At 42.9% G+C, this 23,524-nt stretch overlaps 2 protein-coding genes across 4 annotated transcripts; both read left to right on the forward strand.

Annotated features, from left to right (window-relative positions):
• Positions 1 to 2,578: 2,578 nt before the first annotated feature.
• Positions 2,579 to 9,591, forward strand: LOC103066324 (putative methyltransferase DDB_G0268948). 3 transcript variants are annotated; one of them, XM_007439411.4, is made up of 6 exons: positions 2,585 to 2,784; positions 4,131 to 4,288; positions 4,820 to 5,033; positions 5,556 to 5,656; positions 7,802 to 7,939; positions 8,620 to 9,591. In XM_007439411.4, the coding sequence occupies exons 1-6, from the start codon at positions 2,674 to 2,676 to the stop codon at positions 8,708 to 8,710; spliced, it is 813 nt and encodes a 270-aa protein (XP_007439473.3). In that variant the 5' UTR covers positions 2,585 to 2,673; the 3' UTR covers positions 8,711 to 9,591. The 3 variants fall into 3 exon arrangements, with proteins under 3 accessions (XP_088008433.1, XP_088008434.1, XP_007439473.3); XM_088152307.1 differs by lacking the exon at positions 7,802 to 7,939 and having other exon boundaries at positions 2,579 to 2,784; XM_088152308.1 differs by lacking the exon at positions 8,620 to 9,591 and having other exon boundaries at positions 2,580 to 2,784; positions 6,606 to 7,934.
• A 7,745-nt stretch (positions 9,592 to 17,336) lies between these two features.
• CYB5D2 (cytochrome b5 domain containing 2) lies at positions 17,337 to 23,413 on the forward strand. The gene is made up of 4 exons (XM_088152539.1): positions 17,337 to 17,646; positions 19,104 to 19,244; positions 21,395 to 21,581; positions 22,818 to 23,413. The coding sequence occupies exons 1-4, from the start codon at positions 17,394 to 17,396 to the stop codon at positions 23,029 to 23,031; spliced, it is 795 nt and encodes a 264-aa protein (XP_088008665.1). The 5' UTR covers positions 17,337 to 17,393; the 3' UTR covers positions 23,032 to 23,413.
• Positions 23,414 to 23,524: the final 111 nt, after the last annotated feature.

The following is a 23,524-nucleotide window of genomic DNA, read 5'->3' on the forward strand; positions in this document are numbered from 1 at the left end:
ATGTTTGCACAAGATATTGCGCCTTTGATAGCTATTTCACATCCTGAACACTAGCAAGGATTTTTTAAAACATGGACTGTAGTAGCCAGAAGCAGGACTCTTCGCAAAGAAAGATCTTCCAAAACTAGATTGCACTAGGGCAGAATGGGCTTTTACAATATGTGTATTAACGCATGAGAATTAACCAGAATGGCAGTTACGAGTAATGCGTGAGCATCATGTGCAAACCACCATCCATGCATGCAAAAACAGCAACAAACAAGGCTGAGAAATGCTCAAGGCGCATGAAACCAGTAGTATTGCTGGGGGAGGGAGCAGGGAGCCAGCAACGTATTAATAAAATGATTCTGTTCTGCAACCTATTAATATAGGTTAGAATGATTGAACACCTCTATATTTTAACTCCTTTGTCACTGTTTTGCATGTGTCTACTGTATTTAAAGTTAAAAAGGAATGGTTACCTTTTGTGTCTCTCTTTTTAAATAAGGTTACCTCTGTTTATATCTGGTGCGAGTGATCTTTCTCTCAAAGGAGGGTGTGTGATTTCCTTAGTCAAATGCCACTCTACTTCAGGGCCATGAAGGAGTGCTATAGAGTTTTATTTCATTTTTGTCATCTTTGCCGGTATCACAAAATCATAGGGTGGGAAGGGAACTTGGAGGTCATCTAGTCCAGGGTTCCTCAACCTCAGCAACTTTAAGATGGGTGGACTTCAACTCCCAGAATTCCCTAGCCAGCCACGCTATAAAGTTGCGTGGATATTTGTCCATCAAACTGAAAATAGGTGGTGAGGCAGAGGCTGATGAGGTCCATGATTCTGAGTATTTCGATCTGGGTGTATTTGGTTAGTTAGGTCGGGTGTGTTGTGTACACAACACACCCGACCTAACTAACCAAATACACCCAGATCAAAATACCCAGAATCATGGACCTCATCAGCCTCTACCTCACTACTTACACAACACACCCGACCTAACTAACCAAATACACCCAGATCGAAATACCCAGAATCGTAGACCTCGTCAGCCTCTGCCTCACTACTTACACAACACACCCGACCTAACCAAATACACCCAGATCAAAATACCCAGGATCATGGACCTCATTAACCTCTGCCTCACTACCTATTTTCAGTTTGATGGACAAATATACCAAGAAATCAGAGGCACACCCATGGGATCACCACTCTCAGGACTCATAGCAGAGACCGTAATGCAACGCCTAGAAGCTACAGCACTTCCCCACATACAACGTAAAGTATGGATCCGGTATGTACTGTAGATGACACCTTTGTTATAATAAAAAGGGAACAACTAGAGAAGACACATGAAACCATCAACAACATCTTCAAAGGAATAAAATTCACCAGAGAGGAAGAAAACAACAACACGCTACCCTTCCTGGATATCCTCATCAGCAGAGAAAAGAACAGGAAATTAGAAACCCAAGTCTATCAAAAGACAACCCACACCAATCAAGTACTCCACTACCAAAGTAACAACCCAACCTCCCACAAGAGGAGCTGTATAAGAACATTACTCAAACGAGCACAAATGCACTGCAGCAACCCAGAACAGCAGAAAAAGGAAACAGACCACCTATACAACATCTTCCAACAAAATGGACAACATACAGTGTAAGGACTGTAACAACACCATGTAGGACAGACAGGCAGAAGGCTGGCATCCATGAACACCAACTAGCAGTCAGAAGACACGATGAAAACTCCTTAATCTCACAACACATGGACAGACTTAACCATAGTTTCAACTGGGAAACTATCAGCATTTTATATCAGGCTAAATCCAAAAATGTAAGGGAATTCTTGGAAGCTTGGTATTCAGACAAGGCAGCCATCAACAGGCACATAGAGATAAACAGCATCTACACACTATTCAGAAGAGACAAAAGACCAGAAGATCGCCTCACCAGCAATCATCACCCAGATAAACAGAGGTTACAACCAGGCACACAAGCAAACAGTGAGCAATACCCCAATCAAGGAGCTACCAGAGGAGCAAAACAAAGCCCCACCACCAACACTGGCCGGGCACACCACAGTATATAAACAGAGAGCAAACCCCATCCCATCCCAGCACTGAAGAGGTTACCTAGCCGGGTAATGAAACGTTTGCAAGAAAACAACCAAGCTCAGAGAACCCCAAGGATGCTACAGTTCAACCCTGAGCTACACATATTATTCACCTCTATTGGTACCAGTCATGAGGCAGGCTGGTCCCACTCCCCGAGGCAGCGTTTCTCGACCTCAGCAACTTTAAGCTGTGTGGACTCCAACTCCCAGAATTCCCCAGCTAGCCGGGGAATTCTGGGAGTTGGAGTCCACACAGCTTAAAGTTGCTGAGGTCGAGAAGCACTGCCTTAAGGAGTAACTTCCTGACTGTAAGAACGATTATTTCAAGCGTGGGTCTCTCACTGCGAAGCTCCCACCCCCTGGTTCCTGTCTTTCCCTCGGATGCTCTGGAGAACAAACCACGCTTGGGAATCACGATGCTAACACACCCGTAATGCCTCGGTTTCAGGCGCCGAGGAGCCGTTCCGCAAACTCCGTCCCGCCTCTTACGCCCTCCCGCGCGGGTATCGAAGGCGGATGCGGGCAGAGGAGCGACTTCAGCCGCTCTGCCCAAGTTCAGAAGTTCACCTAAACGCTGGGAAATGGCCGCCCGCCTGTTTGAGGATAAAGACCACGCTGCCGTGTATCAGAAATACAGGTTCTCGCTTCAGGAGAAATTGCAGGGCGTGGTCCTCGCCTACCTAGAGAAAAAGGTAGCGGGCTCGGAGGAGGGAAGGACGGCTTGGGTTGCGGCTTCAAGAGATGCGGTCGCGTGTGAAGATGCTCCCTTGAATCCAGCTGCGTCGGGGAACGGTCCTTCTCCCTCCTGTTTGTCAGGGTGGAGAACACCCAATTAAAAGGGGGGGGAAATCAGCAATTATTCGGAAACATGAAGACTAGAATCTTTGTATTTCGGGGAGGGATGTATTTAAGTTGCTCTTTGCACGCCGAGTGATATTTCCCAATTGGTTGGAATTGAAGTCTGGCCATCCGAAGTGGTAAGAAGGGTGCGCGTCTTAAAGTGGCTGAGGTTGAGAAACGCTGGCCTTGAGGGAGGTGGAATCAGTGTGAGGCCTAGGCATAAAAACACAAGTAGGCATTTTGGTACAAACGTGTGTGTATTAGTGGATTTGTTTTTTTGGTGTGTTTTTTTTGCCTGGATGGAGCATGGGGTGTATGTTTCTATGGGTTGTGCCTACTTTATTTTAATGTGGTGTGGGTTCTTTCCCTGGATTTAGTCCGAGGTTGGGCAGCTGATGGTTGTAAGCTCTTGGTAGCCTCCCACCTGCATTTCTGCAGCCACAGAGCGCTGCAAAATTACTGCTTTTCAGTGAGTTCCATATGCAGAGAGGAATAAAAATGGCATTTTCATTTTCTGAAATACCTCTGAGGTCACGCTAGCACAGAGGGGTTCTTAGAAATGAAAAGTCACCGGAGATCAGTGTTTCATCTTTCAGTGGTGCTGCATTTGCCCTTCCACGACATCATGGTCGTTCAATCAATGGCAAAGCGAAATGTACAAATTAGATGGTAACAACTGGTTCAAAACATGCTATTGAAAACTAGGAACGGTTCATTTGCAAAATATTGAAGAAAATAACACTATAAATTATTCTGTGACTTTCCTGAGGTTTATTTATTTATATTTCACATTTGTCATTGCCCATCTCCCTAGAAGCAACTCTGGGCGATTTACAGTAAAAGAATAAATATTAATTAAAATACAATAAAATAATAGTCCTACAAATAATGAATATCTTCCAAGATTGATGGCTTAGGGAGTGTCCTCACAGTGCCAGCCACCCCGAGGGTTGGTTATATCTCTCTCTCGCCCCACACAAGACAGCAGAGCCAGGACTTCAGTTCCTTCTGGAAAGCTGGGAGGGAGGGGGCCTGTTGCACCCCTGGGGGGAGAATATTCCAAAGGGTGAGGGCAATGGCAGAGAAGGCTCTCCTCCTGGGCCCCACCAGTCGACATACTCTCACCAACAGGGTCCACAACATACCTTCTCTGCCTGTCTGGATGGGACGGGTCCTTATTGCTGTTTTTCCTCCTAAGGTGAATTGCTTCCAGCTGGGAGTGGATGTGGGATGTGGTTCAGGCCAAAATACTCTCCTGCTGGCAAAGTATTTTGAGAAGGTGGTTGGAACAGATGTAAGTGAAGCTCAGATTGAGGAGGCTAAGCGAGCCACACATCCTCCCAATGTCTCATATCTGTAAGTAAACATCTTCAGAGCCCTAAGCGTCTTCCTTAAAATAAGCTCATTGAGAATGAGCAGAGATTTTTGTGGTAAATAATCAGACATTAATCAGCCAGGATTGTCCAAATATGTTTGGTTGTTCTCTGGCATTTTTTTAAACCCAGAGACATCCCTTGCCATTTGGATGGTTTTTTTTTTTTTTTCCTCCAATCTTGTACTATCATTGGAAAATTACGGAGCATCTGGGAAGAGAATGGGTTCCCCCTTCCCCAGATTCTGCTGAACCTCCAAAGTATTCAGATCCACCCCCTTAAAAGCTCAGGATACATAGACCAAATGTTGCCTTTTATGCACAGGTTTTACATGGCCCAGCCAAGGCGGCTGGCTCCTTAATTTTGGTAAGCAAGTTGAAGCAAGGAATAGAAACTCTGGAAAAAATGCAGCCACAGTTTCACCAGATGATGGTCTGGAAGGCAGATGCAATTAACTGTTTTCTGGCAGCAAATGAACACTAAGTAGTCACAGCTTTGCTGTTTTCCCCCACAGCATGTGTCCTGCAGAGAAGCTGCCTTTCAAGGATCACTCTGTGGATCTCATCACGGCCTTCAGCGCTGTGCACTGGTTTGATGTACCCTGCTTCGTAAAGGAAATGGACCGGATTCTCAAACCATCTGGCTGCTTCATCTTGTGTTCCAACACCCTTGATTTGCAACTGCACTATAGAGATCAGTCAGAGAAGCTGACAGAGATCTTCAAGGAGGTAAGCACTCTGCGAGCACCTAGGTAGGTGATGGTACCTGTTGCCACATTGCATACTATGAGAACTCCTCCATTATTGTTCGTGGATGGTTGAATCCTCTTTTAAACCCTACAGTTAGATGACCACTGCAAAACCTGCAGGAACCTTAGACGACAACAAAGAGGTAACAGACAACTCAAAGTCTTTGCTGCCACCTAATGGTGGTCTGTATTTTGCAGCTGAGATATAGTAGTCCTATCTTCGGTATTGGCAAGGAATCTGCTTTATTTGGGAATGAGATCCATTGTATGCACTGTCTTTCCTTTTGTCTGTTCAACATCCCTCAGTTTCATTGGGCAATACTGGATTTTGGAATTGAGAGAGCGTGCACATGGGGAAAGGACTTGGGTAAGGGGGCATGCCTTGATGCTGTTGTCCTGACTGATGATAGGGTAAATGCCATTACAAAAAAGGGGTGAGCAAAGCTCACCAGGGTCTAGTATGAAATCACTTCCAAGGCTTTCCCCCTCTTCTTTTCTGCAGATTCAAACCCAGCTGATTCCTTATGCAAATGAAAGGATCAAATTTGTTTTGGATGAGTATAAAACAATATTTGATGCTCTGCCCTTTCAGGATAAGGAAAGGTGAGTGGTCGGACTGTGAGTTTCTATGACTGTGCAGGTAGCAGATTGTGGGTTTCAGCCCATGCATAAAATCACAAGCATGAACCGTGCAGGTCAAAGTTGCCATCCTACATCCGTGCACCCGGTGGCTGCAGGGACTTTAGAATCTGATGGTGGGTCCAGAAGCAGAGCCCCAGCAATCCTCAGACAGACCATGCATTTGTTTTTAAATGTTTTTAACAATTAGTAAACTGCCCAGAGTCGCTGGGAGTTGGGTGGCATATACATTTAATAAATGATGATGATGATGAAGAAGAAGAAAAGAAAATGACATACCAACCAAGCTATGAAGCAGCAAATGTGAATGTATACCATTTCAAACTATAGAGTTCAAACTGTATAATGGTGTCTATATTATATTAAGGTATAATTATGTTTTGGGTTAGTATGTGGTAAGAACTCAGGCAAATTGTGGTTTATTCAAATGCCATTAGAAGCAAATCATGGTTCATTGCGGTATGTGAAGCAGGGCAATCCGTCAGCCAGTGAAGGCACTGAATGAGGGAAGAAGTGGCCCTAGATTGCTCCCAGGCCCATGTTGGCCGTGTTCCCAAACCAGCAACTGATAAATGTAGCTGTTTCTTAAGCTGGAGAAACAGATCATATTTACCCAATAGGAAGAGAAACCAACCTCCGACATAATTATCTCTGAATTTTCCCTGCATTCCCTGATAAGAGTCCAAGAAGCCACTGAAAGTAAAGGAATGAGTAAAGGGTAGAAATGGCTGCAGAATTCACTGTTGAACAATGAAGGATCCAACACAATGAAGGATCCAACTCTAGATGGCATTTCTTCCTTTTTCTTCCCCTCCTATTACTTCTTTCTCCTAATCACAATATAGTTTTGCTCCTGCCTTCTCCCCTTTCTCTTAGTGCTGTTTTTGCCTATTCTTGCCTGCTGTTTCTACAGCTCTGTGTTCTTATAGAGAAGAGTGTGGGACAATGCTTGTGCATAAAAGAGAAGGTGGGTATTAGTTTGGAAACAGGTTGCCTTATTTTATAGGGAATTAATTTTACAAGCAATTTATTCTCAGTTATGAATTTATTATACCTATACCTATCTATCTCTGTCCATCCATCCATCCATCCATCCATCCATCCATCCATCCATCCATCCATCCCCTACCTTTTATTAGGTTGTGGTTTATGACAGGTATTTATAGGCATCTACATATACTGTATGTATAAACATAACAAATGTATCACAGGCACACATTGTGCGGGGAGACAAGTTCCAGGACAGGCTTCAGCTGGAGTTGGTAACTCTAAATGGCAAAAGTGGGGAGGTTGGGTATTGTACAGGATTCTTCTATGCTTTTATAATTCTTTGTTTCTCTTCCTTGTTGGAGAGCATCTGAAATTCAAGGTTGTCTTCCTTCTGTGTATCTATAGCAGTGTTTCTCAACCTTGACGTCTTTAAAATGTGTGGACTTCAATTCCCAGAATTCTGGGAGTTGGAATTCACACATTTTAAACCTGCCAAGGCTGAGAAACACTGATTTACAGTATGCAGTTTAGAATGGTTACCGTATGTTTGTGGCTGCAGTTTTAGAATCACAGAATGTAAGAGTTGGAAGGTGCTTTAACATCTTCTAATCAATTGCCCATCCAGTATACTTTGTGAGATCCCTCACAAAGAAGATGAGATCATGCAGACAGGTGAGTAGTAGACTTTGTTTACCACCTCTGAGCAGAAAAAAAGGGGGGGCAGGTTGACAATCAGAAAAGGGGGCTGGGAATATTCGCATCTCATTCTGCAATTGGTTAGAACTTGGAATGCCGCTGCTGAAAAGTGAAGCCAATTCTATTCAATGGGACATTGTTCTAAATCAGTGTTTCTCAGCCTTGGCAACTTTAAGATCTGTGGACTTCAATTGCCCAAATTCCCCAGCCTTCTGGGAGATGAAGTCCGCACATCTTAAAGTTGCCAAGGTTGAGAAACACTGTTCTAAATAGACGGATTGCGTTCTTATTCCAGGTACTAATTACAAGTGGCCTTTCCTTAGGTGAACCTCAGTAAACTGAGGATCATTCCATTAATCTGGACTGCAGAACCTGGGGGATAAGGTTTACGACTCAGCCCTAAAGGATTTTGCTTCCTTACAGAATCACGGATATTGTCGATAAAATCCCCGTAAGTGTCTCTGAATTGCTGGGATATATCCAGTCCTTTTCCCTATACCACACTTTTCTAAAAGCCCAGCCTGAGGCAGCCAAATCTCTCATCCAGAATGCTGAACAGAGGTAATGTTGACAAGTGTTCAATGGAGAATGCCTGATTAGATAAGATAAGGGAAGGGATTCTTCTTGTATTATTGACTTATACTAAAACAGCAACATTTAAAATAATCAGCAAAAAAATACAGTGAAAACATATAGGCAGATAAAGTCAGTGGTATACTCAGAATTAGTCAATCTTCCAACCTTGCTCCATCCAGATGTGTTGAGTATGCAACTCTCAAAATTCCCAGCAACAAAGCAGTCCCAATATATTTGGATGGGCAGGTTAGAGAAGATGGAAGACATCTTCATCAGACATCCAAATGTTAACAGAGAAGCAGCTATATAGGTTTTCTATAAAAGGGAGTTCTAGGAACTGCAAGGTGGAATTGATATAATTAAATTATTGACTTTATGCAGAAAATCAGAATGCTAGGAAGATGTATGCTGGAACCTGACATACTAATTTTCTATTTTTTAGTCAAAAATGCTGAGACATCCTGTACTGCCAAAAATAATTCCTTATTGGGGAATATACACCAGAAAATAGACAATTAAACTATGTTCCCCACTGTGTAATTAGCTATTGACAGGCATATGTGTCAACCGAGATCATTCTGACATAGTTATTCTTATGGATTATATTTTCCACTGAAAATATAGACATCCATTGATGTCTAATGTTTTTAATCTCCCCTTTGCAGGATCCTGGAGACAATGGGAGTTTCTTCAGATGAAACCAAGCTGGAGATTTGGACTCGACAAATTTGCATTCTGGGTACCAAGAGCTATTAAAAGTAATTTTGGTCCAGCTTAGGGACGCCCCAGCCAGGAAAAAGAATCAACTCATATTGGTGCCAAGCTTCAGTTCAACGATTACTACTTTAGAAACAACTTTCCAAGAAAACCAGTGCCCTGTTTATTTCTGAGAGGAGTGGAAAGCAAATGTAGAACTAAATAGCCAGGAGCAATAATTAAAAAAAATTAAAGGGCAGAAAGACAAGTGAAAGGAACATTGGACTTTAGATAGCTGTTCAGATTTCTACCCATAAAACTCACTGGGTAACTTTGAGCTAATCATTGACAAGGTTTAAATTATTAATTAAACCAAGATTTGCTATTGTATAGTTAAATGCATTCAGCCATCACAGATTAGATATGAACCTAGCCAATTGTGATTCCTGAGTGATGGTGATATCAGACTAGGTTTAATTTGTCAAACGATACCAAAAGAGCATTCTTGCTTCATTTAATCCAGCATCTTATTACCATCAACCATGGTGTCTTTCTGAACAACCTGCAAAGGTTGGGAGTCACTGGTCATAAGGGAGGAACAGTCAAGCCTGTGGCTGCTGCACCCCCCGCAGGCTTGCTTCTCTCCCCCCATAATATTTCGCATCTGTAGGAAAGCCCTGGTAGATGTCATCAGTTGGTTTGGAGGAAGGAATCACTAAAGTCAAAGTCAAAGTAATCTTTATTGTCATTGTACTTCTCGTACAATGAAATTTAATGCCACCCCAGTGGAGCTTTAAAAATATAAAAACCATAAAACACATAAAACACAGCCTTCACATGCCATCCACCATTGCACAACCCCTGATACTGCATTAATACTGCACTATACGGTAGAGTTCAGTATAGTTACAGCTCTGAAATAAAAGCTATTCTTCAGCCTATTTGTCCTCGTTTTCATTATCCTGTACCGTCTGCCAGATGGTAATAATTCAAAAAAAGAATGTCCCGGGTGGGATGGGTCCTTAAGAATGTTTTGAGCCTTCTTAAGGCAGCGGGAACTATAAAGTTCTCCCAAAGAGGGGAGAGGGCAACCAGTGATCCTCTGGGCAGTGGTGCTAACCCTCTGGAGCGCTTTCCTATCTCCCACTGTGCAGTTAGCAAACCATACACAGGTGCAGTAGGTTAAAATGCTCTCTATAGTGCAGTGATAGAAGGTCACCAGCAGTTTTTCATTCAGTTGTTTCCTGAGAAGCCTCAGGTAGTATTATCTCTGCTGGGCCCTCTTAACCAAGGCTGCAATATGAGCGCCCCAGGTCAGGTCCTCCTTTATGGTAACACTCAGAAACTTAAAACTGGCCACCTGCTCCACTCAGTCGCCATTAATAACCAGGGGCTGGACATCTAATCTATTCCTTCTATAGTTCACTATAAGCTCCTTGGTCTGATTGATATTAAGGGCCAAATTATTGTCTCCACGCCACGAAAGCAGCCGGTCCACCTCATCCCGGTAGGCAGACTCATCTCCTTCGGAGATAAGCCCCACCACTGTTGTATCATCTGCAAATTTAATGATAATATTGCTGAAGTGAGTAGGGGTACAGTCATATGTATAAAGAGTGTAAAGTAAGGGACTCAACACGCAGCCCTGTGGTGAACCAGTGTTGAGAGTAAGAGCTGAGGAGATGTAATTGCCTAATCTAACCCTCTGGGAGTGGCCAGACAGTAAGTCCAAAATCCAAGAACAGATTGAATATGGAAGCTCAAGATCCATAAGTTTAGACACCAGTCTATGTGGAAGGATTGTATTGAATGCAGAACTAAAGTCTACAAAAAGCATCCTCACATAGGTCCCCCACTGTTCCAGATGAGTCCAGATGTGGAGAGTGATGGCTATAGCGTCCTCTGTGGATCTATTAGTTCTATATGCAAACGGATGTTTATCAAATGTATGCGGAAGGCAGGAAATGATGTGCCTGCAGACCAATTTTTCAAAGCACTTCACGATGATAGGCGTGAATGCCGCTGGTCTGTAGTCGCTGAGGTGGTTAATAGGGAACTTCTTTGGCAGCGGAACAATGATGGAAGCCTTCAGACAGGATGGAATAGTGGACTGGGATAAAGACCGATTAAAGATCTTGGTGAAAACCCCAGCCAACTGATCAGCAGAGTCTTTAAGCACCCGCCAGAGATGCCATCGGGTCCGGCCGCCTTTCTAGGGTCCGCAGCCCTCAAAATACTCCTCACCTCATGCTCCTCCACGGTGAGGTAGGGGCCATATTGGACTAATGGCTGTGCTCTAGCTACCTTTGATGGCTCCACTTCAAAACGGGCAAAAAAATGATTCAGCTTCTCTACCAATGAAGCATCCCCGTCAGCAGAAATGACATTATTCGGTCTATAGTTGGCAATTTGTTGAATCCCCTGCCACACCTGCCTCATGTTGTTGCTATGAAAATGGCCTTCAATCTTCCTCTTATAATCTGTCTTGGCCTGCCAAATGCCTCTCTTCAGACTGGCTCTAGCAGCACTGTATTTTGTCCCATCACCGGACCTGAAGGCATTGTTCCTGTCACGCAGGAGACGCTGGACTTCCTTAGCCATCCAGGGCTTCTGGTTGGGATAGATCCAGACGCATTTATCCACAGTGACAGTGTCTGTGCAATATTTAATATAGCACAGGACAGCTGCAGTATGCTCCTCCAGATCTGGATGGTAAAAGATATCCCAATCTCTCTTCTCAAAACAGTCCTGAAGTTGTTGAGAGGCATCTTTGGGCCAGGATTTCATGGTCTTTATTGTAGGCAGAGCCTGTCTCCCGAGAGGGGTGTATGCTGGTGCTCAAAACAGTGACATATGGTCTGATTGCCCCAAGTGTGGTAATTGTATAACCCTGTAGCCATGTTTAATGTTGGTATATACTTTATCCAGTGTATTTGCTCCTCTAGTGGCACACTTAACATGCTGATGAAATTTAGGGAGCACTGTTTTTAAAACAGCATGATTAAAGTCCCCCGCTATAATATGCACAGCGTCAGGATGCTTATTTCAGCTACGCATTGCTAGGCCAGAGATGCTGTGAAGTCTTCTGGATGGGTCCAGCACACTTACACTGAATCCCAGCAAGATGGGATAAACAATCTGGCTCTATCCCAGCTTCTAGGATAGCTTCGGACAGGATCCCATTCCCCCTGAAGAAGGAAGCGCACAACTTGAGGGTTCTCCTGGATTCATGCCGGCTGCCCAAGCAGCAGGTAGAAGCTGAGGCCAAGGTAGCCTGTGTGCCTAACTTTGGCAGGTGGGCCCACGTTGGCCTTTTTTAGATTGATGCACCAGTTGTAACCATTACCAAGAGTAACACACATGTCATCACTATACAATTAGACTACAGGTAGTCCTCATTTAGTGACCACAATTGGGACTGGCAACTCGGTCATTAAGCTAAGCGGCTGCTAAGTGAAACCGTGACTGTGCTTACAATCTGACTTTAGCTTTCCTTTGCTTTAGAGACCTGTGAAGGTCATACATGCGAGGCTTAGTCACAAAGTTACTTTTTCATCACCATTGTAACTGTGAATGGTCGCTAAATGAAGTGTACCTTCAAGACCACTTGCAACTAGAATCTGCCTGTCCTGTGCATTCATCTTGAAAGGAGATGCTCTAGGTCTCCACCTCAAATGAGGTTTTGGGGAAGAGGGCCTGGAGGAAGTCTTTCTCAGGGTCTCCAGCATCATGGAACAGCTGCGAGCTGTTTCACTGCCAAACCTTCTGGCTTTTTACAAGACCTTAAAAAATGTTCTGAAGGGCATGTTTTGTTATAAGCTGCCTAGGGGTTTTGTAATTGGGCTACATACATACAGTTTTGTTGTAATAAATCGTTAATAAAATAGCCACCTATTAAAGACCTAAGAACAGAATCTGATTGCTATTATTAATAATGAAACTCTGTCGGATCACACCATACCATCCACTATTCCTGGCATGGACCACAATTCAGAGTCTGACTCTGACTGAATCATGGCTCATGACAATTCCATGGATCAACTTTAAGGATTTTCCCATAATGCTCTCTTTTATAATCAGGATTAATTACTTTGGTGACCTTGGCTCCCATTTAGATACTGCTGTTTATCTTCATCCTGCCTATCTTCTACATAGAAAAATATGTTTTGGACTAATTTAAACATACAGAGGGTTCTTTCAGTTAAAAAGAACATTTTAGAAAAATGTTGCTTTTCTAGTTTCAGTGATTCATAAATATACTTCCACAATTGGGCTTAGCGAAGTAACAGGCTGTACTTAAACATGGTAAATAAATGCTTTTGTTCACTAATGTGCTGAAACACATCTTCAAGTGACCCTGGCTGGATACCAATTAAATATTTTGAGACTGCTGCTTTTTTTAAAACATCCATTTCCAATGAAAACAATCATATTAGGACGTATATGTTGATGTTTGTAGAATACACATCAGAATTTACAATACGGAACATTAATCAGCAGAAATAATGCTGTGTCAAGGAAGCTGATGTAAGAAGATGAAATCTGTATTATACTTACAGACCAGGATGATGCAATGTACGTTCCTATTGGTCATTGGATCTATAAATGTACACTTGTATTTGTGTACTGTCTCTCTCTCTGTCTCTCTCCCTCTCGCTATTCTACACTGAACTTTGGATTGGATACCGCTATATTGTCTCATTGGACCGCTGTGGAACTGCTGTATGCTGTTCGTCAGAGAACTTCTGTACAAAGCTGTATGTGTGTAAATAGACACTTAAAACTAATTGTTGGGTCTGAGTACTTTCTTCAACTAGGACCTGAAGACATAGCGGGCGGATTCCTGCTTTAACCAAGCAAACCTTGAACGGTTATGGGCCCAGGACGTCAAGAACGTGTCGTTTGTCCAGTGTTGTGAGGGTCCTGAGATGCGGTGAGACGAATTTTTTCCAATTGTTCACCCTTGTGCCCAGGAGGGGCTGTAAGCAGCGAAAACAGCAAGTATGCAGTCGGCCATTGGGGGAGGATTTCCTCTTCCCCATCTGAATGAAACGAATTATCTCTCTTGGTCCTTGAAAATGGAAATGTTTCTCCGGAGAGAGGATTTATGGCATATAATGAGCGAACCTCCCGCGAATTTAGGAGACGACGATGTACGACTGAATGAGAGAGCCCTGGCAAGTGTAATCTTAGGTTTGGAAGACAGCCAGTTAATTCATGCGCGGGGGGGTACTTCGGCCCAAGAATGCTGGAATATATTTCGTGAACGTTAGAGAAACAACCAGTAGCAAGATATCTCTAACCAGAAAACTATATAGAGCAAGGCTGCATGACAGTGATAAAGTGGCAGATCACATACAGTATATGATGAACATTTTCCTAGAATTGGAAGAGCGTGGGATGCATTTCACAGAAGCACATAAAGCTTATGTCCTGTTAAGCTCTTTGGACGATTCTTGGGAGGTTTTGGCAACGAGTCTTGGTTCCCTGGCAGAGAAAGATTTAACTATCAGCTATTTAACCAGAAAGTTATTGGAAGAGGAGCAGAAGCGTCATGAACGTGCCATTGCCACAGGAAGGGGAAGCGTACCTCGGCAGAGAGGGACAACGATGCAAGGAGCTGTTTCAGCAGAAGAGGAGAAAGTTCATGTTATTAAACGCTGCTACAAATGTGGAACTAATAAACATTTGCAACGAGACTGTATTGGAAAGAAGAAAGATAAGAGCAAAAGGAGACAGGCTCAGCTGAGGAGCGACGTCCAACTGTCTGTTATTAAAGTGACAGAGAATAATTCCAGGAGCAGATGGCTACTGGACAGCGGAGCCAGTGAACATATCTCTAATGACCCTAATCTCTTTACAGATTTTGGACCAGTTGCACAGGATCATGTAAGCCTAGCAAATGGAAATTGTGTTTCAGTGACCGGGCGAGGCACTGTGTTTGTGCCCTGTTTAAATGAACACTTAAGTATGCTCTGTATCCCTTACATTTGCAACAGGAAGGTGTCAAATCAGTAAAAATGGGAAAATGTGTGGGGAAGGATTATTACAAGATAATTTGTACATAATGAAACAAAAGGGAGTGAGCACAGAAGCAAATACTGCTATTAGTAATAAGCCATACCATGATCAATGTGTGCATTTATGGCACCGAAGATTGGGACCTGCAAATTTTAAAGTAGTAGAAAAAACGCCCAATGTAGTACTAGGAATTAATATGAAAACATGTCAGAATTTCCTAGATTGTTCAACCTGCAAAATGTCAAAATCGAAAGCATTTCCAGTAAGCAAACAGAGTGACAGGGTGTCAGATAGATGATTCCAATTAGTACATGCTGATTTAATTGGCCCTATGTCGAGAACGATAGGGGGTGCCAGATTTCTATTAGTGACTGTAGATGACTATTCACGTTTAAGTTTTTGTTATCTGCTGAAACACAAAAGTGACGTATTTATGCAGTTTAAGCAATGGGTAAACTTTGTGGAAAGACATTATAATACAAAGGTATGTGGATTGCAAACAGATAGAGGTGGTGAATGTATGGCTGGAAATTTCCAGCAATGGCTAAATAGGAGGGGCATTAAACATAGGAAAACTAACCCCTGTACACCAGCTGAAAATAGTGTGTGTGAATGCTGGAATGGTGTATTCCAGACTATGAAAGATTCACTGTTGTCTGACTCAGGCTTATCTGCAGGTTACTGGGGGGAAGCGATAAAAACAGCAAATTATTTGGTAAACAGGCTGTGGTCTTCAGCGATAAATGAAACACCCTATTCTCTTTTATATGGTAAGAAAGCATAATTAGCTCATTTAAAAGTGTTTGGGTGTCATGCGTGGGTGAATACTCCGAAACCACTCAGGAGAAAAGGGCAAGCAAAAGCAAGGAAGCTCATATTTGCAGGATATGAACAGGGATCTAAAGGGTATAGATGCACCGATGGCAGAAAAGTTGTCATTTCAAGATCTGCAAATTTTTGTGAACATAATAACTGGAGAAGGTTGCATGAAAATTCAGAGGTATATCTTCCAAGACAAGAATGGGCTGAACTGTTGCTACGGCGACGGACTGCTCAAGGACAGATAAAAGTAGAGGAAGAATTAACCCCAGAAGTGCAAGTTAAAGAGGAACCTACACTATTACGTAGATCTGAAAGGAGTAACAAGGGGATTCCACCTCAAAGATTCACACCAGGTGATGTGAAAGTATGTTATGTAAATTATGAGCCACAAAACTACCAGGAAGTATTGCAACTTCCAAAATCTGAACAAAGAGAATGGAAAAAAGGCCATGCATAATGAAATGAAGTCTCTGCATGAACATAATGTCTTTGCTTCTGTAACATTGCCTATAGAAAAAGGATAATAGGATGTAAATGGGTATATAAAAAGAAAATATTAGTTAATGGTGACATAAAATACAAAGCTAGACTAGCAGCTTGTGGATATACACAAGTAAAGGATCAATCATATGATGAAGTTTTTGCACCCACTCTCAGAGGTGAAACATTAAGAGTAGCATTAACCTTAGCTGCGGCGAGGAAATGTGTAGTACATCATTTTGATATACATTTATATTTGATATGAAAATATAAAATGCACAGAATCAAGTAAGGAATAAAATAGCAGAGCAGTAACAAAAGAAAATGCAGCAAGAGGAAGTTAAAAATTACAGCAGCATTCTTAAAAGGTGGGAGAGAAAAATCTTTGCCTGGCATCAGAAAGATAACAAAGACGGAGCCCGGCGTATCTCACTGGAGAAGGCTTTCTAAAGTTGGGGGCAACTAATGACAAGGCCCCCTCCTGGGGAATCACCCCCCCGCCTCAGCCTTAGAGGACACCTGAGCAGGTACCCTATAGATGATTTTAGGGTACAGGTAAGAAGCAATGGGAAGAGATGCTCCATCAGATACTGGGCTCCTAAGCGGTGAAGGGGTTTATAGGTTAAGGATACCCTGAATTAGGACTAGAAATGAGCCGTGAGATGACTGATGTGATGTATGTACAGAAAAAAAATAAGGAATAAAATTGTATTGCCCAGTTCCATGAACTATTGCCTGGAATACTAACTTTCCAAATTGGTCACAAGGGCAATCCCACGCAGTACATGTTGTAATAATCTACATGGTTGATTACCAAGCCATGGATAACCATCCTGGAGGCTGTCTCTGCCCAAGCGATGTTGTTGCTGGCACGCCACGGAGCCGGTGGAAAGTGTTTCATCCCACAGAAACTATTTCCCTCTAGGACCAAAGAGGGATCCAGCAGCATTTCCAAGCTCCAGGATTATTTTTTTGGTAACTTTCCAGTCTATCCAATAGCTCTGTGATTTCCTTTTGGTCTCCTATCCAAATACTAATCCTGCTGCTTGTCTTGCTTAGCTTCCGAAATGGGGCAAGCACTTCCACCTGCCTTTGCACCCATACGCACGCACAAATATGCAACAGCTAAAATCCTTACTGCTTTCATAGGCTGTTTGCTTGCTTTCCACGGCCCGTGCTTTCTGACCGACTCGAAAAACCATAGAAACTCGGAAGCTCGGCATTTGTGCAATTCTACACTTTTTTCTCTCTAGGGCCACACGAGCGTTTAGAACGTAGCGGCTCAGAAAAGCCAATCAGCGTCCTCTAAAACCGACGACCAATGAGCTGTCGGGAGATCGTGCCACGTGCCCCGCCCCGGTGCTCTCCGTGAGCCATTTTGAGTGTGGGCCGTGCCCTTCCCCGCCGCCCGTCCCGCCTCATGCTGCGCCGGGCGCTGGTTGCGTTGGCTCTGGGCTGGGCGGCCGCCTGGCTGGCGGCCCGCGGCTTCGCTCCCTGGCGGTGGCTGGGGCCGCGCTGCCGCGGGGAGACGACCCTGAGCGCCGCCGAGCTAAGCCGCTACACGGGCGCCGAGGGAAGCCCGGGACTTTACCTGGCTGTGCTGGGGCAGGTGTTCGATGTGCAGCGGGGGCGCAGGCATTACGGGCCCGGGGGCGCTTACAGCTGCTTCTCAGGTACCACCCCTCTTTCCCACCCAGGCCCGCGTGCGGTGCAGGGCATGCAAATGGAAATGGTCTAAATAAACAGATGGAGAGGAGAGACTCTCCCATTGTCCTCTTTCCAAGGCGGCTGGTTCAAAAGTGGAATGCATGAATTGAGATTCCAAGCCCCATCATCCACCTTGATGGGATCTGACCTCGGCATTCTCGGTGAGCCTCTTTCGTCTCTTTCCAGAGGACCGCAGCCCCCCATTTCTGTTTCAGAACATAAAGCAGGAAGTTTTGACCATTGATTGATTATGTGCCATCAGGTCGTTTTCGACTCCTGGTGACCACAAAGAGAGATTTTCTCCGTGACGATCTGCCCCTAACCTGGTCTTTCAGGACTCCCAATGGTGCCCCCATCACCACTGCAACTGAGTCCATCCACCTGGCTGCTGGTCGTCTCTTCTCTCTCCTTCCACCTTTCCCAGCATTTGAGCCTTCTCCAGAGAGCAGGGTCTTTGCATAATGTGTCCGAAGTAGGATAATTTGAGCTTGGTCATTTGTGCCTCGAGTGAGAACTCTGGGTTGATTTGGTTGATGATCCATTGACTTGTTTTCTTGGCTGTCGGTGGTATTCGCAGGAGTCTTCTCCAACACCAAAGTTCAAAAGTGTCAATACTCTTCCTATCCTGCTTCTTCAAAGTCCAACTTTTGCTTCCATAGAGCGTCACAGGGAATGCCATGGCTTGCACGATTCTGATCTTTGTAGGTATAGAGACATCACAGCATTTGAATATCTTTTCCAAGGCCTTCATGGCTGCTCTACCAAGTGATGCTTGCAGGCCTAAGCAAGTGTTAGTTGAATTCATTTACTTTATTATTGTTTTTAAACATTTCAACTGTAATGTTTTGTTTTTAATGGTCTTGATTGTTTGGTTTTTTGTTATTGTGTGCGCTGCCCAGCGTCACAAGTGTGAGATGGGCAGTTATATAAATTTAATTAAATAAATCAAGATCTCAAGAATGGTAACATTGGTGTCCCAGAGCCTACTGAGACGTTGCAAATGTACAGTGGGGCAAAAAAGTATTTAGTCAGCCACCAATTGTGCAAGTTCTCCCACTTAAAAAGATGAGAGAGGCCTGTAATTTTCATCATAGGTATACCTCAACTATGAGAGACAAAATGGGGGAAAAAATCCAGAAAATCACATTGTCTGATTTTTAAATAATTTATTTATTTAAATTTATTTATTTATTTATGAGTGCTAAGTCACTGGATTCACACAAAGTGGATCATCTGATTTGCTAAAGAAAATGAAATGGCTTCATTTGCCCAGTGGGTCAAATTTTAATTCTGGTTATTTTTTTATGGCTTAGATGTGTGCAGAACTAGTCTGTATAATTAGTTAATGTTCAAAGTATTATGCAAAGTCAGGAAATTGGGTTAATTCAGTGACAAAGCAGGTGTTTTATGCTTATTTCCCCAGGGAAAGATGCCTCCAGAGCTTTTGCCACAGGTGACTTCACCCCAGCTGGCCTGGTGGACGATATTTCAGGATTGTCACCACCACAAATGCTGGCCATCCAGAACTGGCTCTCCTTCTACAATAAGAATTATGTGCATATTGGTAAGTAGATGCCTTGAAACCACAGGAAGTAATCAGTCCTGTTTGGTATCTTCTGCTCCATCTTGTTAGCATTATCAGCAGAATATGGATTGGTGCAGATCATGGCAGATTTTCTATGTTGTGTGTATCCTTGGATGGATGTTCTCAATGTTCCTTGTCAATTTTCTCTTTCGTGCAGTGACTGTGGATGAGTGTGGATTAACCTTGCAGGTGTGGCCTAATAAAGTTTTCTAGCAATCTAGATTCTTCACTTTAGATTTAATTTGGGATTTAATAATCAGAAGACCATCCTGTTGAGTCTGATATGTTGGAACTACATTAGAATTGCACTGTGGACCAAGAATTATGAAAAAGATACTAAAGGTTTGTCTGTACAAACTCCCTTTCGATGATCTGGAAATAATTTCAGAACAGATCAAACGTTGCAGCATTTAACTGAGGTGATTGGGCATGGACCTTAGCGAGTATCTTGGAGGATGGAGAGGCAGAATATATGCATGGCACTTAATCACAGTTTCTTTAACCATGGTTTGTTGAATAAAGTATGGTTGGCTGAATTTGGATAGCAATGTACTTATAAACTATATTGTGGCTTAGCATAACGTGTGAACCTGCATTCCCTGCCCACTTTTGTTGTCAGAGGATAAAAATGATAGTGTTAAGATACTAACTGTTCTCTTAGATTGTAGTAAAGAATGCTGGGCAAGGCCTTATCTTCTCAAAGCTGTCCCACCCCGTTGATAAACTTATTTATAGCAGAATTTATTTATCTGAAAAAAAGTTCACAATTTTAGAATTCAGAAGAGAAAGATCATCTGTCTGAAATAAACTTTTTAGATACCTGTCTTATAAAGTGCTAAGGAAACATAATTTCTAGCTTCTAATTTGTAAGAGTCAAACAGGACAGTGGGATCTTTTGCAGAATTACTGGATTGATTCACACAACGTGTGAGCCAAAATACAGTTTTAATATTCACTTTGGCTAGTGAACTGAAACAGTTGGGGCTTATTAAATAAATGAATGAATGAACGAACCATGAATTGACAGTGTGTGAACCCAGTCACTGAACGCCTGGGCCTGACAAGTTTGAATAAACTAATCATTGGGTTCTTGGTGTTCTCTGAGCTTGGTTGTTTTCTTGCAGACGTTTCATTACCAGGCTAGGTAACATCATCAGTGCAGGGGGGAGTAAAGTTTGCTGGCTGTTTATATACAGCAGCTCGCTGTGCCAGCCAGGTTGGTAGGCCTGAATGTTCTGCCTGGGATTTTGAAGAAGATAGTTATGCCCATTGGCATCTGACCATAGCTGTGTCTGTGACATGCTGAACCAGTGGAGTCTCCTAAGGGGGAAGGGTAAATAATGAAAGCCGTAGCGCAATGGCAGCTCTAGCCCTTTGGGATGTGTGTTGTGACATCACATGCATGCCCAGAAGGGGTGGGCCTTGTAGTGCAATGACATGATGCTGCTATCATAATTTTGATGAAAACAGGAAGCTTCTGTGAACTTCCATGCACTGAACCACAAACCTTTCAGTTATATTTTAGTGTAGTGTGTGGTGAACTCAGCTGATATAATTAGATTTCTCTCTTGCTTGCCCATCACCCTATGAACAGCCAAAGTTGCAGAATTCCTATTGGGCTATGCAAGAATCTCAGATTTATTAAGAGAAGGTAGAGAATTTAAGTAATTTAGGACACTTAATGGAATTTGGATGCCTTGAGCCTATTACTTTATCAATCTGGAAGAAGCTTGTAGTCTGGAATTATTGGATCTTTTATTTTTGCTTCCATTTCAAGTTGCTTTAATATTTCAGCAAGAAACAGGATTTGATGTGAAATAGTAGAAAGTAAACTTGACAAATGCACCCAAGTTGTCTACTTCTAACAAGAAAAAAATAGGAAACGGTAGAGAACGCAAAGCTTACACTATTAGGCTGAGACCATTTTTCCTATTGAAACTCAATTAGTTTATTGTTCAGTGTGTCACAAAAAGAGTGAGCAAAATCATGATTAAGCTAAGCCAGGCATGGAAATGCAAGCACTAGGTATGTGGGCTCTGTGTGTGTGTGTGTGTGTGTGTGTGTGTGTGTGTGTGATGCATGAGTGTATAGTGACATGTGTATCTCCCCACTATCTCATTTTTCAAAAGGCAAAGTAGCTGGACGATTTTACCAAGAAAATGGGGTACCTACCAAGGTTTTGGAGGAGGCCCAAGCTCTCATTGAAGAAGGAGAGAAGCTGCAGGCCCAGGAAGTTGAGCAGAAGAACCGATTTCCACCTTGTAACTCTGAATGGAGCTCAGCTGGAGGAAGCAGGGTCTGGTGTTCCAAACAGAGGTAGGATTTGCAGTTATACAACTGAAGAAGGGCAAGATGGTAGTGAACCACCAAGTACAATTGTATGATGCAGAGATTGGGTTTGTGCATCATACTTAGTCGTAGTTTGAGATACATTGGTGACTCTTTAATTTGTTGGGTTCGCATGTCATGCTGAAGGTGGGTAATCTGTTGGTGGCTAGGGGGAGAGTGAGGTGCAGTGGCTGGGAGTAAGATTTTCTATTTTTCTTGCTGTTCATGGTAGGAAAACTATTTTTAAAAAATAAACTGGCAGTGCTCTTTTAGTGTTTACACTATAAGTAGTCCTCGCTTAACAGTACCTGAGATTGGAATTTGTGTCACTAAGCAACATGGTAATAAAGTGTGATGTCACGTGACCATGCCACTTAGCAGTGGCAGTTCTGGCAGTCCCGTTATTGTTGTTAAGCGAGGACTCACACGATCAGTTTCTGGCATCCCCATTGACTTTGCTTATGGGAAGCTATCAGGGAAGCTAGCAAATCGCAATCATGTGACCACAGGATGCAGCAATGGTTGGAAATCTGGGCTGGTTGCAGAGCACCCAGATCACAATCATATGACTGTGGGGATGCTGCAATGGCTGGCACTTCGAGGATCAGTCATAAGTAGCACTCATTCAGTGCTGTCACAAGTTTGAACAGTCACTGAACAAGTGGTCATTAACCGAGGACCACCTGTACAGTTCTTTCCTAACTTGTTTCAAAACGGTGGGAAATCATTTGCAGCATCAAGAGCTGGAAAATATGGTTTGAGAGTGCCTGTAGCCCTGGGGCAATAGATTATCCATCCTTGCTATACACTATGGTTTAGAGAGTTAAGTGGCTCAATTTGTGGCTTATCCTGAGTCAGGATGCCAAAGAAGATTAAATACTGCTTTAACTTGGCTTAACATCTATAGGATAATAAAATCTTTGTATTGTTAGTCTGAGTTCTGGTTATATTATACAGGTTATATTAGTAACACACAGCTAATGCAAGTTTGAGTTAAAAAACATGGTTTGGGGGATGCAGAAGCACAAGCTTAGCACTATCAGTAGCTTTTTAAAGCAGCTGCATTTTTCCCAAGAAAATGCAGTTGGCATGATCCCATGATAAAATGTAGCTGCTTTTAAGAATTGCAGAAGGTGCTGTGTTCACACACTCTAAAGCATTTTTTTTGGAACCCAAAGCACTGTTAAACATGGCATTTGTTTCTTCTTTTTATGGTTTTATAAGTGGGGGGATCACCCGAGAATGGTCTGGTGTACCCAGGAAGCTATATGAACCTGGATCCAGTCGCAGCTATTGCGTTTGCATAAAGACAGAAGAACTGTTTCCTGGGCAAATGACATCCACCCAGCTAAGCAACCAAGGAAAGTTGAACAATCCCAACCTGCAGGAATACAAAGGGTGTCATCCACTTTCTGAATGGTGTGCTTTAAAAGAATGAGTCAACTGTACCTCTCTGGAGAAACACTTCTACACAATCCAGGTATTGAAGAAAGCCCTTTTTAAGGAAACTTAACTATGTAGTTTGACACACTGTCTGAATCTAAAATTAGAGTTTGCAAAACCTGAATTTGCAATTAAAAGTCACTCTTTAAAAGTATGGATTTGCAAAACATCAGCTAAAAAATAGGAATGGAGAAAGAGCTCTAAACATTGTATGTTTAAAACAGGGTCAGGTGATGACATGCTTCTCTAAGCAGAGGGTTCTGGCAGTGGAGGAAGAGGGTCATTGGCCCTGAGGAACAGAGGTGTAAAAAGGGACAAGATGCTCCTACCACCTGCTTTGTAGGTCACTGATCCCAGCATTTGAATTTGAACCCGAGCCATAATTGATTTTCTAACTCATACAGAATGGCTGTTTTGATACAGCATGCTAGGCTAAAATATCAACGGATCTGCACAACACACGAGCTATAAATTGACCATTTTACTAA

Source organism: Python bivittatus, unplaced genomic scaffold (assembly GCF_059951505.1).
Source record: "Python bivittatus isolate LINGU-HERP-01145 unplaced genomic scaffold, Pbiv_v1 ctg000690_np1212, whole genome shotgun sequence".
In the NCBI taxonomy this organism is placed as follows: Eukaryota; Metazoa; Chordata; class Lepidosauria; order Squamata; family Pythonidae; genus Python; species Python bivittatus.